General features: G+C 49.9%; 1 protein-coding gene across 6 annotated transcripts in view; it reads right to left on the bottom strand.

The window, feature by feature from the left end:
- Positions 1 to 4,147: 4,147 nt before the first annotated feature.
- DAGLA (diacylglycerol lipase alpha) overlaps positions 4,148 to 16,407 on the bottom strand; it is a 56,502-nt gene continuing 44,242 nt past the window's right edge. For all 6 annotated transcript variants that reach the window (XM_059848587.1, XM_059848588.1, XM_059848593.1 and 3 more), the window contains 6 exons: positions 15,554 to 15,622; positions 14,521 to 14,593; positions 13,593 to 13,789; positions 12,660 to 12,789; positions 12,055 to 12,236; positions 4,148 to 11,398 (listed from right to left, as the gene is read on the bottom strand). In XM_059848587.1, the coding sequence (XP_059704570.1) occupies positions 10,471 to 11,398; positions 12,055 to 12,236; positions 12,660 to 12,789; positions 13,593 to 13,789; positions 14,521 to 14,593; positions 15,554 to 15,622 (1,579 nt within the window). In that variant the 3' untranslated portion in view covers positions 4,148 to 10,470. The remainder of the gene's footprint in view (positions 11,399 to 12,054; positions 12,237 to 12,659; positions 12,790 to 13,592; positions 13,790 to 14,520; positions 14,594 to 15,553; positions 15,623 to 16,407) is intronic.

Below are 16,407 nucleotides of genomic sequence, written 5' to 3'. Positions count from 1 at the left end.
TTAGCCCCAGGCCATGAGAACCTGCTTTACCATTCCAGAGCCATGTCCCTCTGTCCCTCACCCTGCAGGACACTGGGAAAATCCCATTTGGGACTCACCTTCCTTGCAGAAAGATCCCAGCATCCAAAGGGCAGATTTCCACACCATTCTGACTCATATATCCAACATAATTGAATATTTGGGGTATATTCTCTACTGAGAGCATTCATCTTCCTCTTCTATCCCTGTCATTCCCATCCACTCCCAAAAATTCCCTTGTACTCAACTTTATTTGCACTAAAATCCTTCTTTTTATATGGCAGGATGACTTTAACTGGGGATAACGCAAAGCATCAAGTTCCTTCCCTAATTTCCTTCTCCACTGAGGGACGGATTCCTAGAACTGATCTTGAGGGACTGGGATCATGGGATCCTGGAATGGTTTGGGTGGCAAGTGACCTTAAAGCCCATCCAGTTCCACCAGCACTTCCACAAGTACCTGCCTGTGACGGCGTTGGACCATATAACCAGGTCCGAGGATGATCAAAAAATTTGGGAAAGGATCCTGAGCCTGGATTTGGATCCCTCTGGATTGACCATGTTGGTCTTGGCCGGGGATTCCCCATCCTAAAGTGTAAAATCCTGTGGAGCAACTGATTTACAATAAAAATAGGACACTTCCCTCCTTTCCTTAGGGACAATGTCAACATTCCCACATCCCATCCTCTCATGGGATAGCTCCAGAGTGCCAGACACCCCTTACCAGACAGGAAAATCCCTTTGGGAACGGCTCATTAAGGACTCAGATCCTCAAATTTGAGGGTTCTGCCCTCACAAAGTGGCTGCCATTTCCAGAATGTTCCAGAATGCCCTCCTCTGGACATATCCCTAAGGAATCTTTGCTCCTTCCCATCTTTCCTCCTCCCCTGGGGCCTAAATCAAGGTGTGGATGATCCACATCCTTCTCACCTCAGTTTTCCTCCTGCCTTCCAGTCCTACTCAGCTCCCACTCCCAAGGAATGCTGCTCTTTCCCTCCCCAGACCTGATTAAAGGGAAAAGACCCATTGGAAAACACACCAAGGGAGGAAGCCAACCTCATCCATATGGGATGGTCCAGCTCCCTTCCTGCAATGAGCTGGGAATGCAGCATTTCAGGGATGGACTTGTGTGGTTCCCAAAGGATCCTAGAGAGCTCTGAATCCCAAAAAATACAAGGTATTGCTTTGATCCATAGGGAGACAGCTCCACAGGGTCCAAATCCAGTCCCTCATTGGTTTTCCCTTCTCCAGCCCTCCACATTTCCCACATTTCTCCCCCTTCCCAATCCCCTCTGGGTCATGCTCCCTGGAAACCCTGCTCTCCCTGTCCCACGTGGCTCGCAGGCAGCACGAGCCAGGAAGGGGTGGAGAGATGTTACTCGGGATATTACTCATGGAAGGTGCGGCCGGGGCTCCCTCCGGCGCCGAATTTCAAAGTCCAGTTTCCAACAAAACAATAATTCAGGAATTTCCCTCTCCCTTACCCCATCCCTCCCCACATCCCGACTCCCAGGCATGACTGGAAGGATTAGGAGTTAATTTTTAAAGTTTTTCCACCAGCTCTGAGCATGGACACCTCAGTCTCTGGAAGGGTGCTGGAATCATTGATCTGGCTCACATGAGGCTCAGCCGAGCCGGGATCATGGATCCAGGGATATCCAATGGATATGAGATCTATTGCTCCTGGTGGGACCAAGTGCCAAAGAAGCTGTGTTGCTGTTGAAGATGCTGGAATACTTGGAATCTCCTACTCACAACCCACCCCAATCCAGGCACAAATTCCCCAAATCCCGGATGGTTTGGGTGAGAATGGACCTCAAAGCTCATCCCACTCCATGCACTGCCATGGGCAGGGACACCTTCCACTATCCCAGGTTGCTTCACGCTTTGTCCAGTCTGGACTTGACACTTCCAGGGACGAAGCAGGCACAGCTTCTCTGGGAAATCCTTTCCAACTCCCAGGGAAGCTCCCACTCTGCTGGAGGCGGAAGCAGAGCTCCCTCGGTTATCTCCTCCTGGCAGGAGACCTGTGTGGATCAATCCCTGCCTGGTTACCCATTAACTCCAAAGGGTTTGTTCCTGAGGCGGAGAGAACACCTCCATTGATTCATAAAGGAATAAAGGACCATCCTCAGAAAGGAACACACATGTCCTGGGACACCTCAACACCCCAGGAGACCTCTGGAGCTGGAAGTGCAAGGACTCTGCCCACGCCTGGAACAGGGAAGTGTCACCCACCCACTCCCAAGAAGGACATCCAGGCTCTATGGAAAACCCCTGCTCATTCTACCAGGACAAACAAGGCCACAAGGGCTGGATGTGCTTCACAAGGGCTGGATGTGCTTTCCAAGGAAGTTCTGTGGTGGGAAGGATGAGTACAGATTGCTGGAAAATCCAAGGAGACATTGCTGAGGAGGCAGGAAAATACAAATGCTGCCAGAACAGGCCAGGAATTACATCCAGACCATCACCCTCAGATCACTGTTTCTTTTCCCTCTTTTCCAATGGAAATACAACCTGGAATCCTTGGAAAAACCCTGAGGAACTATTTGTGCCATGCTGCTTTCCAATGAATTAATTAACAACTAGATCCCAGCTTCAGTTAATTAAATATTCCCATTATTTTCCCCCATTTTCTTTGCTTGCTGGGGAACACTTCAAAAATTGTAGGAAAATTTGGGGTTTTTTCTGTAGTTCTGGATATTTTCTCAATGGATTGGAAACAACTTTTCTCAATAAACTGGGATTTTTTCCTAAGGCCACCAACACACCCAGCAGCCGGAGAATCTCCCTGGAAAACACGACTACATCCCTAAGGAAGGCTTTTAATAGGTTTTATAGCAGCATCCCCCACTCCTGCTGTGTCCACATCCATATATTTTCATCCTTAAAAACTGAATTAAAGCAGCCTCTCCTAAACATGGATTATTCCGTGTTTATCCAAGGATAACAGCAAGAGTTGGATGTTTTCCTTCCCCAGGAGAGGAAGGGTTTCCAGAAGAGCCAATATCCTTTTATGAGGCTGATATAGCTCCGGGTAGGGAAAAAAATCCCACAAAACCATCCCAAAACATCAGGCACTTCAACATTCCAGCACTTTTTATAGGCATTTTTATAGGAACTCAGTAGTTCAGCCACCTTTGAGCTCTTAATTCCCTGATAGTCCCTTCAGGAGCAGCCATAAAAACAATTCCATGCAGCCATTAATAGGATTACACACTTCCAGGCATTCCTTTTCTCCCTGGATTTCTCCTGGCTGGTCAGCAAGCTCCAGGACTTCTCTTGCCCTTATTCTCTGACCCTGTAAGCCATAAATGCAGCTTTTCCCTTTTCCAGAATATGAATTATACAGAATTATTCAGCTGGGAACAGCCTTCAGGCAGCGAGATCCTGCCTTACAACTCCAGAGCCGTGTCCTGTGGGACACTGAGAAAATCCCAATTTGGACTCGCCCAGCTCACAGAAGGATCCCAGCACCTTCATGTTCATTCAAAGGAGAGATCTCCACACTGCTCAGGCTGGAATTATCCAATAGATTGAATATCTGGGATATATCCTCAACTGAGAGCACACATGCTCCTCTACTATCCCTGTCATTCACATCCACTCCCAAAAAATTCCGTTTGCACTAAAAGCATTCTTTTTATAGGACAGGTTGATTTCAACTTGGAATAACTCAAAGCATCCAGTTCCTTCCTTAACTTCCTTCTCCACAGAAGGAGAGATTCCTAGAACTCATCTCAAGGGACAGGGATCATAGAATCCTGGAATGGTTTGGGTGGGAAGGGACCTTAAAGATCCAGTTCCATCCCTGCCATGGGCAGGGACACCTTCCAATACTTCCAGGACAACTTCCAGACTGCTCCAACCTGGCCATGGGATGGCAAATCCACAACCTCTGGACATTCCCCCAAGTGTTTTCCTGCTCCAAAGGCTGAGATCCAGAGCAGAGAGAGCTGAAGAAGAAACAACCAACCCCCAGTGATTCCCTGGATCCTTCCCAAAAGCCACATACCCAATTCCTGGTGTCCTTCCCACCTCACTCACCACCCTTCAAGGCAGAAACCTCAGGCAATCCCCAACCATCTGTGTCCAGGACATCCTTGGGAAGAGTCACATACTCCAGCCATGCTTCCAACATCCATTTTATACAGAGTGCCATAGAATATACAGAAAATTTATATACATCCATGTTTCTGGAATTAGGTTATAATTCATCCGATCTTTCTTTACAGCGGGATTAGTTCAGATCTTTCGTACAGAGGTACAAAAAAAGTCACGTGGAGAATGAAGGGCACATGAGGAGTGCTTGAGTTTCCTTGGAATCTTCATGCTGGGGCGGCTCGGAGCAGGGATTCAGAGGGCAGCATTCCCAGGATGAGCATGGGGACGCAGGATGCTGGGCTGTTTCCCCCCCCCAGTTGCATATCCAAGTGCTCCAAGCCCTCTCAGAAGCAGTGGGAGTGCCTCAGAGCTCCCTGGAAGGGCTGCTTCTCCCAAAAATGCCAAAGGCTTCAGCTCTAAGGAGGCAATGAGGATCCAGCAGGAAATGAATCCAGAGGTATCCTGCTCTGAGCTGCCCCAGCATGAGAAGGGACACAGGTGACAGGCAGGAAGGGCTTTTCCAGAGAGGCAGAGCCAAAGGAAAGGGGCTCGCAGGGCTCAACATTCCAGACAGGGAGGCACAGCCCATCCCCAAGTATCCCTGTGCCAATAGGAATTCCACGTAGTGCCAGAACAGGAGCTCGAGAGTATTCCCTGGACTTGTGGAGGGAAAAGTGGGAAGCTGGAGCTGCAGGTGAGGCCACTTTGCCACCACCAAGCGCTGGGGACATCCTGGGAAAGGAGTTAGGACCCAAAGGGTGTGGCAGTGTCCTAGGAAAAACCCTGCCGGGATCCCTTTGCACACAAAACTTCCCAAAAGGGGATATCCCAGCAGGACAGGCCCGTGCCACCCCCAGCTGGGACTTCTGACTCTGAGCCATTGGAACTGCACAAAGCCCGGGATGGGAAGCAAGGAAATGGAATCCAAAGAAAAACCAACCTCAAGGCTTGTTCCTGTGCTGCAAGGATTTTCAGGAATCAAGAGGTGAAGGCAGGAAGAGGTTCCCCTCATCCCACAGGTGTGCTGGGAAGGTGAGAGAGTCAGAACACGCAGCATGGTGTGACACAGTGACGTCACAGGGACTGGACACAACAAGGAAACAGGAAAAATTCCCAGGGAGCTTACCTTTGGAAGGGGGCTGCTCCAGAGCCAGGGAGAAACTCAGTGTGGGTTGGAAGAAATCACCTGCCTCAGGTCAAGATTTGCTTTTGGCACTTGGATACGACCTCAGGCAGCAGGGAAAAGTGGGAAGATGTGGGAAGTCCTGGCTGAGGCAGAACGGGAGAGCTCTGGAGCAACGTCAGCTCCTGCCAGGCCTTGACCACACTTCCATACTCCCAGAGAAGTGGGAAAGTAAGGTGGGAGATGTCTGATCCCAGAAATTGGGACCTGAAGCTAGGGAGAACAAAGGCACAAGAGGTATGAACTCAAAAAACATGGAAAAAACAATAGGAATGGAGACAGCAAAACACTTGGAGGCTGATGATGATTCCCTATGACAAAGCAAGGAATTGCCCTAATCCTTGGCTATTTGGAATTTCCAGCCCTTAAGCAGCTCCTTGGAGCTGGAAGAAGGGGAAGGACATCACTGACTGCTGATCCAGCCCCCTTCCCATCCCTCTCTCAATCCATAACTCCCCTGTGCGAGCAAAGGGCTCCCAGACCGAATCCCAGCTTCCAGCTGCAATATCCCCTCCTCTCCTTGTTCCCACAGCTGCCAAGGATGGGCCGTGTTTGCCTCCAGCAGGATCCATGCAGCATTGCTTCCTCCACGCAGGAGCCGTGAGAGGGAGCTTTGGCACAAGAAATGAGGCTCTTCCCGAAATCCAGCAGCTCTTCCCAAAAATCAGCACTGCACAGGCTCTGGGAACAAAGCAACGAGCCCAGTTCCAGGCAGTGCTTTCCAACTGCTTCCTTCAGAGGAATTTCTCAGCAGAGCAATCCATGCAGAGGTGCTGCTGGAATTCCAACCTTCCCATTCCTGCAGCACTATAACACTGCAAGCAGGGAATCACAGAATTCCAGAATCATTTGGAAGCTCCCACCCACTGCTGTGGGCAGGGACATCTTTCCCTAGCCCAGGTTGTTCCAAGCCTTATCCAACCTGTCCTGGAATATTTCCAGGAATGAGGAATCCACACCTCCCTTGGCAATGTTACTCAAAGGCTACAGTTACAACCACTATCCCTAAACCCACTGGAATTAAATATTCCTGCTCCCATCCTGCAAAGCCAGAATGTCCTACTGCCAAGGGAAGAATATCCCAGAATGGATAAGGATAAACCCAGCATGGAGGGGAACTCCAGCCCAGCAATTCCAAAGGCAAACACAGAAGGGCTCTGCTGCCCAATGGAGGCTCTTGGATACAGCCTCAAAACACAAATCCAAACACACCCATTCCAGCAATAATTAATCCTACCTAATTCCCATTGCCAGGAGTAATCCTGATTATTCCTATGTCCCAATTTGTAAATGAAAGCTGTGTGGGCGAGTCCATGGAAATAATATTATCTGCCTGCAGGAAAAGAGCAGCAAAAGCTGAGAAAACATCAAAGTGCATGGAGAATGTGTTAGATATTCATCCTGTATCCCCACGCTTGGAGCTTTTCCTCTCTCTTACATGCCCTTGGAAACAGATTTCCCACTTTAATCCTGCATGGGACCATCAACTATTCCTGGAGTCTAGCATCCTAAAAGAATAGAACTGGGAATCACTGGAATTCTATAACCACACTCCCCACCCTCTGCCATCCTAGCCCTCTGCAGAGGCCAAAATACCTCCCACAAGTCCTGTCTGCTTTGGAAAAAAGTTCCTAAAAAGTTCCAAAAATCTCATTAACTGCTTTGGAATAGATTTCCCATGTTGCCCATGTGCTGCCAAGGATGCAGAATGAGCCATCAGCACCCTGAGTGAAGGGAGGGATGAGGTGGCTCCTGAAATAGGTGAGAAGCACAGGGAGCGAAGAAAAGAGGGAAGTTTTAGGAGGAAATGAATATTCCAAATGGAGAAGGCAGCCCCAGTGGAGAAGAAGCAATGATAAATATTGGAAAAGAGCTGGTATATCCTCAGCACTGCAGGATCCTTCCCAAATTTTTGGCACTGCTGCAATGAAAGTAACAATAAAATCAATTTACTGGTGTAGAAGAGCCTCAGCTCCATTCCTCTGCCAAGAAACTCTTGGAATACCAACACTCAGCAGTGTTGAAAAGGACCTTTAAAGGTCACTCAGTCCAAGGAAGAAGGATCAGAATGGATTTTAAGGATGAGGCATGGAATGGGTGACCTGTTGGTCAGTCTGGGGTGTCAGGCACTTCCAGCACTGCCTCTGCAGAGGGTGGAACATCATGTTGGAGTATCATGGGAATATCCAAAGATCAGAAGGCACAAAGCTGAAGAGGAAGAAGCAGAAGCCAAAAGATTTGGAAAACTGGAGATGCTTTGTATTCCCAAAGACAGAACAGGAAGAGAAAGCAGGAAGTGTGTACAGTACAGATAAAGGAGGTAGCTGCAGCTTTAACATTTATTTCAGCATTCCAGGTGTGCTTTTCCAGGAGGATATGGGAGAAGAGCCTTTCCAAATGCTCAGATAGCAAAGGAGTGATGGGAATGGAGACATGGAATGCTGGGGATCAAGACACAGTAATGGGGATCAAGACACGGAGACATTTAAAGCAGAAATAATTCCAGGAAAGTGGATTTCATTTGGGAGGACTGGGATCAAATCTGTCAACAAAAACCAGGAATTATCCATGATAGGATACAATGAGAACCTTCAAGGGGCTCTTTTGTGCCTTTACTCCTTGACCTGTGGCAAGCCCAGCTCCCAGGAATTACGTATTTCCAGGTTTTCCAAAGTCCAGTAATCACAGAGCAAAAAAACTGCAGCATTCCAGACTGCTTCCTGTCAGGGCAAGGGAAGGCCATTCCTATGGGATACAGTTCCAATGGCACAAAGAAGGAAAAAGTCACCCAAGGACTGAGTCTTCCAGGACACGGCAGAGGAACGTCAGGGAAGGGACTTTCTAGTGCAATATTTGAGCCATGGAACATCAGCAGGTTCCCACTGGAATCATTTTAGGAGGGAGATATCCCACTTTTCCTCACCTGGAGGCACCTCCCACCAGTAGTTCCATCTAATCCCAGGTATCCATGTCGCTCCCAGGGACAGAGATGATCCTTTTCCTTAGTGTTTTAAAGTGCTTTGCAGATCCCAAGCTCTGCCTTAGTGCTAAGGGTTAATTCCTGCTGGGAATAAGGGCAGGAATGAGCTCCTTATCCCAACTCCTGGGCCAGAAGGGGAGCTAGCCTGCTAGCCCCGGCCTCCCTACCCCTCAGCTCCCCTTTTCCCCTCAAACCTTCCCAGATTTTTGTGCATATTCCCAAAAAACCACCTCAGTAGTGTTTCCTGAGTGCAGGAATTCCTCCTTAGCCTGTGCTGTGCTCCCGAACCACCTGCTCCCTGCTCCTTTTTTAAGGACCTACAAAAACAAAAAGAACTTCTGGTTGCTCAGAATAAAAGGATTTTTCCTTCTCCAAATCCCTCTGGATCCAGAGGGGCTTCCTCCCTCTGATTCCACTCAGGGTAAGGTCACCTTTGGAACCTTAAACCACAGGGATAATGTTTTCCTGGCCACTTGAAGCACTTCTGAAGGCTCTGAAATGGGTAAGGAGCAGGAGCTGGAGCATCCCACGCTGGAGGGAGTGGGACAGCAACACTTGGACCCAGAATCCAGTGGAATTCCATGCACTCAGGATTATTTACATCAATGCACACTGGTTATTAAGTGCTCCTCAATGGTATTGGATCCTACTGGCTCCCAGGGAGCGCAGTCCTGACCCATCCCGGTGCTTCCACAGCCCACATGGAGAACAGGAAGCCTGGGATTTGTCAGGAGCTGAGCTCCTGGATAGCACAGCATCCTCCTACAATGGAAATAGCACTAAGGAGGGGAAAAGGGAGCAACCACAGGATTCTAAGGAAGTTAAACCAGGAATTTCTTTTCCAGGGAGCTCTGGAGAGAGCCATCAGTAACTGCTGAGCTTTGAGGGGGAGTTGAGGCAATTCAAGGCCTTTTCCAGGTCCAAAGAATGTTTCATTTCCTACAATAGGTAGTTTTCCTCCTACTCCCATCACTGGAAAACCTGCCTGGAGAGGCGGAGCAGGCTCCTCTGGGCCCGGAGGCTCAGGTACTTTTCCTAACTTGCTCAAGCTTTCCTATATGGAATTGGGCAGGTGGGGAGAGGGGGCAGGTGGTTACCCCCAAATCCAAGCCACTTGGAAAGCAGGGGTCTTGGAACTCTGCCTGCCATCTTCTCTTCCCTCAGTCCCCAGAGGGAACAGCATGGGAAGGAGAGGATGACCATGGATTTTCCTTCAGGAAAGCCTCCTTATTTCCTTAATAAATACCTTCCAACCAGCTCAGCAGCTCTGTAAACATACAAGAGATTGCAACACTGGGAAAAAGTCCATCTTTTCCCTGAACTCCCAAAGACAGAGGCTGGCACTGATCCACGGATGCTGCATATGGGTGGTGTGAGGACCCCCAGGGATCCAGGAGAGACTCCCAGACTCCACAGGGGCCTGGAAAATAATGCCAGGTGCATCTTGCAGTTGATCCATCTACATCCATGCAGCTCTGAGATGAGAATCCTGGCAGTCCCATGGGAATGTTGCCAGCTTGGAGGGGTCCAGGGAACCGAGGAGTGATGAGGGTGATATCCAGGAGAACTTTCTGCCAAAGGCAAAGGGATTGGGCTCTTGGGAACAGCATCCTTCCCTCTCAGGAGTGCTCGGGGAAGAAAAACCATGGTGCCAGCCCATTCCTGCTGCGCCTGGCCGGGAAGGGGAGACTGGATTTGGGGGGAATACAGCCCCAATGGCTTTAAAACAGGAGTGTCCTACAAAACCAATCCCCATGGAAGTGTGCTGAATTGGATCTTGGGCCGGATCCGTGGTAGTGCAACAGGGCCCAAAGTCTCAATCCGCTCATTTCCCAAAACCACCGGCTCGGTCCCGAGGAGAGGGATCTGGCCCAGCTCCCTCCTGCTTCCATCTATCCAGGTATCTCACTCCCAAACTCAGCAGGTGCCCCAGGGCAAGGAATCTGCCTCTGGAATGAGACAGGCTGAGGTAGGGAACTTTAGTGCCTCAGACCCTCTCAGGCCCCGTGGGGCAAAGCTTCTCCCAGCTCCAAGCACAGGGTTCCAGCACAATCCATCCTCCAGACACCACCACTGGGTCACCCCAGAAAGGATTTTTCCAGCTGTCTCCTCTGATCCCAACTGCCCGATGACAGCCTCCTCCATGGATTATCCCACTGGGATCATTCCACCCCTTTCCCCTGCACTAAAGGGCCGAAATCATGAGGTCGTCCTGCTTGGCAGGGCTGGTTACGTGTCCGGAGGGGGTGGAAGTCCGGATTTTGTCTGTGGCCAGGCATTCCTGGCTGCTCACACCCGTGGGAGTGATATCCATGAGTTCTCCAGATGAGCTAAGGGGGAAGGAGGGTGACACAGAGATTCCTGACGAGGGATCCGTCGAGCCCGCAAACAACCTTGGGGGCTTTGGGACTAAGTTAGGCTCGTACTGTGCCCTCAGCAGGATCTCCTGGTCGCTGACGGATTTGGGAATCTCCGCAAAGTCGCTGGAGCTGTCCGACACCATCATGCAGTAAATGTCCTGGAAGGAGCTGCTTTTGCTGTCCAGGTTGAAGAGGCTGTCGATGAACTCTGCGAATTCCAGCACCTGGGGGCTGGGAACGTCGGCCAGGCGGCCGTTGTGGAGCGGCGGCTCTTCCCGAGGGGACGAGGACGTGCGCTCCCCGTCGCTCCCAGCGCCCTCGGCGCTGCAGCGGCGCTGGGGGGTGGTGCCGCCGCTGTTGAGGACGTTTTCCGGGGGCTGAGTCTCCTGGGAGTGCTTGGAGAGGCTGTCAGCAGCCAGCAGCTCTGTCCGGGAGCTGAGGGAAGGGTTTTCCTCAGGGATAACGGGGTCTATATAAAAGCAGTGCGTCTCGTCCTTCTCCATGACCGCATGGAGGCTGGGGGAGCCCCGGATGCTCCGGAAGCCGGAGGAGCGCCGGGAATCGAAGCTGTAGATGGATTCGTTGTCCGAGAGGCTCTCCATGGTGGCCAGAGGGGCACGGCGGTCCTGGAGCTCCACGGAGAGACGTTCCTTAGTGTCCAGGAGAAGCAGCTCCACGGGGTCCTTCTGCACGGGAGAAAGCGGCTTTGTCTCATAGAATCCCTCCAGGCTGATTTCCGAATGGGATTTGCTCCTGCAACGGGAAACAGAGAACACAAGGCTGCAGAATTCCAGAACAGCTAGAGGATCCGAGGGTTCCTCACACAGCTCCTCCAACCAGAGGCATCCACAACTCCAGGGAATCTCTTCTCGCTCTGTCCTCCCAGCTGAAAATATCACAAATGCATTCTCCCTCTGCAAACTCCAGTTCTTGCCCTTCTCCCTTTTTTCCTGGCTCACTAAATCCTTCTCTCCTGTCCAGAGAGGCTGTCGACTACCCCTGATGGTGTTCCAGGTTGGACGGGGCTTGGAGCAACCTGGGCTGGTAGAAGGTGTCCCTACCCCTATTAGGGGCTGGAACAGGATGATCCTTAAATCCCTTCCAAATCAAACCAAACCAAACTTGGCTCCAAGTTTTACCTTAGGAAAACCTCACCTGTCTGGATAAGGAGAAAAAAAAGGAAGTCTCTTTCATACCTTTTCCTGATCTTGCTGCAGTCAAATTCCTAAGCAACACAAGGTATTTTTCCCCCTGACATTCCTCAAGACATCCTGAAGCTTTAATTCCCACAAAGGCCCATGGATCTGTCTTTCCCACAAACACAGATCACAACGCTCCAAGAGGAAGAGGACCCACACCTGTGGGTATTTATTAATATTTTTAATATTCCATATAAAATCTCTCCTTACTTGGTACTGCTGTTCCTTCTGTCCACTGGGATGGCTCCAGTTCCGATCTGCACGGTAGGGCAGCTGGGCAAGGGCTGGCTCTGGAATATCAGCTCCGGGGTGAGATCCACTTCTGTAGGACTCACCATCACTTTGGCTGCGGAAAGCAGAGCTGTTTTCCCCTTGTTGTAGTTCTCCAAAACCTGTCCAAGGAAAGCAGAGGAACAGCAGGGATTGACTGGAGGCTTTCAAGCCGCTGGATTGGCCTCTTTCTTCCCAGAACCTTCTGGAAGCACAGGGAGATAAAGGATTAGATGGCTAAATCCTGACACATCCCTGGACGTCACCTGGGCTCCAGTTTAATGGCAGCTCCTGGAGTGAACCATCACCACCCAACCTCATGTTATTCTGATGTTAAATTTGGAAACAGGAGCTTCTGGGACTGTGGGAATTCCATTCCCAGACCTTGTCACACTCCACTCCCAATACCCTGTGCAAGACTGACCAGGAGCATCCCTTTTCCTCCTCTTCTCCAAAATAAACGGCCTGGTGTATTTAACCAGCAGTGTTCCCAGGATAAGCCTGCCTGTCCCAGTGGTTTTTGGGATGACAATTCCCTGCCTTACCTTGTTGAGTCCTTCCATGACCACGTAGGGGAGGTGTTCGTGCAGCATGGCCGGGGAGATGATCACCTCGTTGAAGGCCTTGTTGTCCCCCCAGATGGCAAAGTAGGTGGGATCCTCCTGCTCACAGCAGCTGGAAAAGGGGTCCAGACAACGGGGAAAATGGGATGGACAAGCAGGGCAGTGTTTTGGCATGTGAAAACAGCAGGATGCAGAGGGAGAAAAAAGAAAAACAGAGAGAGGAACTGTTAAAATGCATTTTGCTCCAAAATCCTGCTTTATGGGGACATGGTTATCCATGGGCTAATCATCATCTAAAGAGGAAAAGGACTTTGGACAAGGGCCTGGAATAATGGGAAAAGGGGGATTAGCTTTAAGCTGAAAGAGGGTGGGTTTAGATGGGATATTGGGAAAAAATTCTTCCCTGTGAGGGTGCAGAGGCCCTGGCACAGGTTGCCCAGAAAAGCTGTGGCTGCCCTATCCCTGGAAGCGTTCCAGGCCAGGCTGGATGGGCTTGGAGCAACCTGGGACAGTGGAAGGCATCCCTGCCCATGGCAGGGGCTGGAACTGGTTAATCCTTAAGTCCCTTCCAAACCAAACCATTACAGCATTCCATGTGCTCGTTTAGATTAGATATTGGAAGAAACTCTTCCCTGTGAGGGTGGTGAGACTGGAAAATTGGGATGGATTTCCAAGGGAAGCTGTGGCTGCCCCATCCCTGGAAGTGTTCAAATCCAGACTGGATTGGGCTTGGAGCAACCTGGTCTGGTGGAAGGCATCCCTGCCCATGATCTCCACAGTCCCTTCCAACCCAAACCATTCCGCCAGCACAGACACAACCACTGTTCCTGTGAGACAGCAGGGAAGAAAACCCCCTTCTCCTTGTGTCAGGGAGAGTTTTCCAGCAAGAATTCCAGCAGGAACTGCAGGACTCACCAGCACTGCTCAGCAGGGTGGTTGTGCACCACATGGATGATGCGGCCGGGGGGGTACAGGGGAGTGCTGGCACTCAGGGCGATGGTCAGGTCACTGGGGTGTGTCCAGAGCCGATTGCTCGTCACCGAGTTCTCCTCTGGCTCCTCGGGAAGCTCAGATTTGGGAATGCACTTGGTAGCCCCCACAATGATCCGCCACTGATCACACAAAGAGAGAGAGAGAGGAGGGAGGATTTGAGGAGAGAAAAGCAAAAAAACCAGTTTTCTTTCACACAGGAGGGATTTGCCTAAGGAGGGTGTGTGAAACACCACCAAAGGTGTCCAGGAAAAACACAGTGACACTGGGAATAAATGAGGAACAATACAAGGACAGGAAAACAGGGAAGCTGGTTACAGAGATGATCCAAATGTTTCTGAAAGTTGATTTACCTCTCCCAATTATATACCCTCTCCAGGTAAATTCCATCAGATATTATCCCTAAAATTTTGTATTTTATGTTTTTTTTTCAACTTGGTGCAATGGTGAAGACTGGGGAGGGACAACTTCCCACATTTCCTATCTCCAAGACACGAGCAGACCATTTATCCTGGAACAGCACCACCCCAATGTTCTGACAAGCACAGCTGTTGGACTTTCAGCCTGTTCCCAGTTTTAACTGGCCAGGAAAATCCACACTTTATATGTGGAATACAGACTTTAAAAGAGGCTCAGACAGAAAATTCCCTGCTCAGTTATTTGGGATCTGTGATGTTGAAGTTTCAGCAAGTGAGCCAGAATGATCCCACTGAGCTCTCCAGCCCTTTCCATCATTCCTCTGGTTCCCTAAATAATGATCCTGAGGAGGCATGGAGGAAACTCACCCTTCTTGCCACTAAAATTCCCCATCCTTGCTCAGAGACATTTCCAGGTGTTGGTTCTTCCCTCTTACCTTTGGTTTGGTGCTTCTTTGGAGAACATCCAGAAGTTGCCGGCGAAATCCCTCCAACTGAGAGAGCCCGATCCTGGAAGAGAAGAAGATGTGACCATGGAAAAGAGGAAGATGTGACTCTGGGAAAAAAGGTGTGGTTATGGAAAAGAGGAAGATGAGATTCTGGAAGAGATTAAGATGCGATTCTGGAAAAGCAGAAATTAGTCTGGAAACAAAGAAAATTATGAATTATGGAAGAGGGGGAAATGTGTTCATAACACCTGGGCAAGGAACAGGACAGGAAGGATATGGAGCACAGTAAACAAGGCATTGTGTTTAAAAGGACACTATAAGGATACAGCATGGAGCAGATGGATTCAGAGGTGGGCTGTGGCATCACCCAGGAGCAGGAGCCAGGAGTGAGAGGCACAGGGAACTACCAGGACAATAACAAGGATAAGTGAACAGGGAAGGAGGGAGGTGACGACAAAGATGGCACAGAAGAGATGAGTTGGAAAAGTGTCCTGGAGCTGAATGACACCCCTGAGCAGACGACAGGAGGGACAGGACCATGGCATCCAGGTAAATCCCAGGTTGCCTGGCTCCCATTCCAAATTCCTGCTCAGCAGAACATGTCCTGGGAGATGAGGAAGGTAAGGAATGCCAAGGCACAAGGAATGAGCTGGTTTGGAGATAAGGTGACATGGAACAGGGATTTTGGGACAAACTGGTCCAAATGAGGTGGCAGCACATCCAGGACAGGGCCAAGATAACATAGGAAACCAGGAAGGTGGCACACCTGATATTCCAGGTACCATAAGGGGGGATTCCAGAGGTAGGACATTCCCCCTTTTCTTTCACACAGGAGGGATTTGCCAATAAAACCCCCAACAAAGGTGTCCAGGAAAAAACATAGTGACACAGGGAACAAGAAAAGGACAGGAAAATGAGAAATCTGGAGACAGAGATGATCCAAGTGCTTTGGACAGGAAACAAATGATTTGGGACAGAACAGCAGAGATTCATCAAGGAATTCAGACACTCCTCCACTTGCCTGGGCACCAGATCTTTGCCAAGCACCACTGCAGTCACAAACTCCTTGGAATACTCCATGGCATCCTCACTGGAAGAGAAACAGGAGCAAGAAGAAGCAAACAGTGTTTCATTCCCTATTCAGTGGCAGGGAAACCAGGGGCACAGACCCCAATCCAAGCTACTCCACTGGGGATTTGTGCCTTGTGGAAGAAGTGCCTGATCTCCATGACCCAATCATTCCCCTGCACATGACTCTGGATATAGATGGGAAAGGAAATCCTTGAACTGAATGCCTCATAGTCATTTTCCAATCATTTGGGAATGGTAGGACAGCCAAGGAAGAAGATATTTCCTGCTCCTGAGGCTACAATGTAGGATGAATTACCCCAATATTTGGGAGAATTCAAATGGCAAACTACTGCAACAACCTGACTTTCAAGACAAGAAGAAAGAAATCAAGATTCCCAGTCTGAGTTTCCTGTAGATATTCCCAACCAGTCACCACAGGCAGAGGCTACCTCACTGACCTAGGGATGATCCTGGGCATGACACAAGTCAGGAGCTACCAAGGGATCCAGGAGGGGAAGTTTGGAGCAGAAGGTTGTACAACTCTCCTGAAATATCCTCCTCTGTAGCTCTGTGGCTGCAGAAGACCTGGGAATACTACAACAAGGAATGCCAGCATCCAGATTCAGCAGTAGGATGGTTTAAAACCCTTGGCTGCTCGTGGAATATGATGCAAGAACTACCAGGAGAAGCTTCTCATGATCCATAGCTGATTCCAAGGATCCCCATGGTATCTGTCAGGACCAGGAAGACCTTCCTTCACTTCCCAGCAATCCAATGGGGTGTTTTGTTTGGGAATGACATGAC

The sequence above is a fragment of the Haemorhous mexicanus genome, chromosome 6 (assembly GCF_027477595.1).
Source record: "Haemorhous mexicanus isolate bHaeMex1 chromosome 6, bHaeMex1.pri, whole genome shotgun sequence".
NCBI lineage: Eukaryota > Metazoa > Chordata > Aves > Passeriformes > Fringillidae > Haemorhous > Haemorhous mexicanus.
Note: the sequence above shows the minus strand (reverse complement) of the source record. Positions and strands in the feature narration are given on the sequence as shown.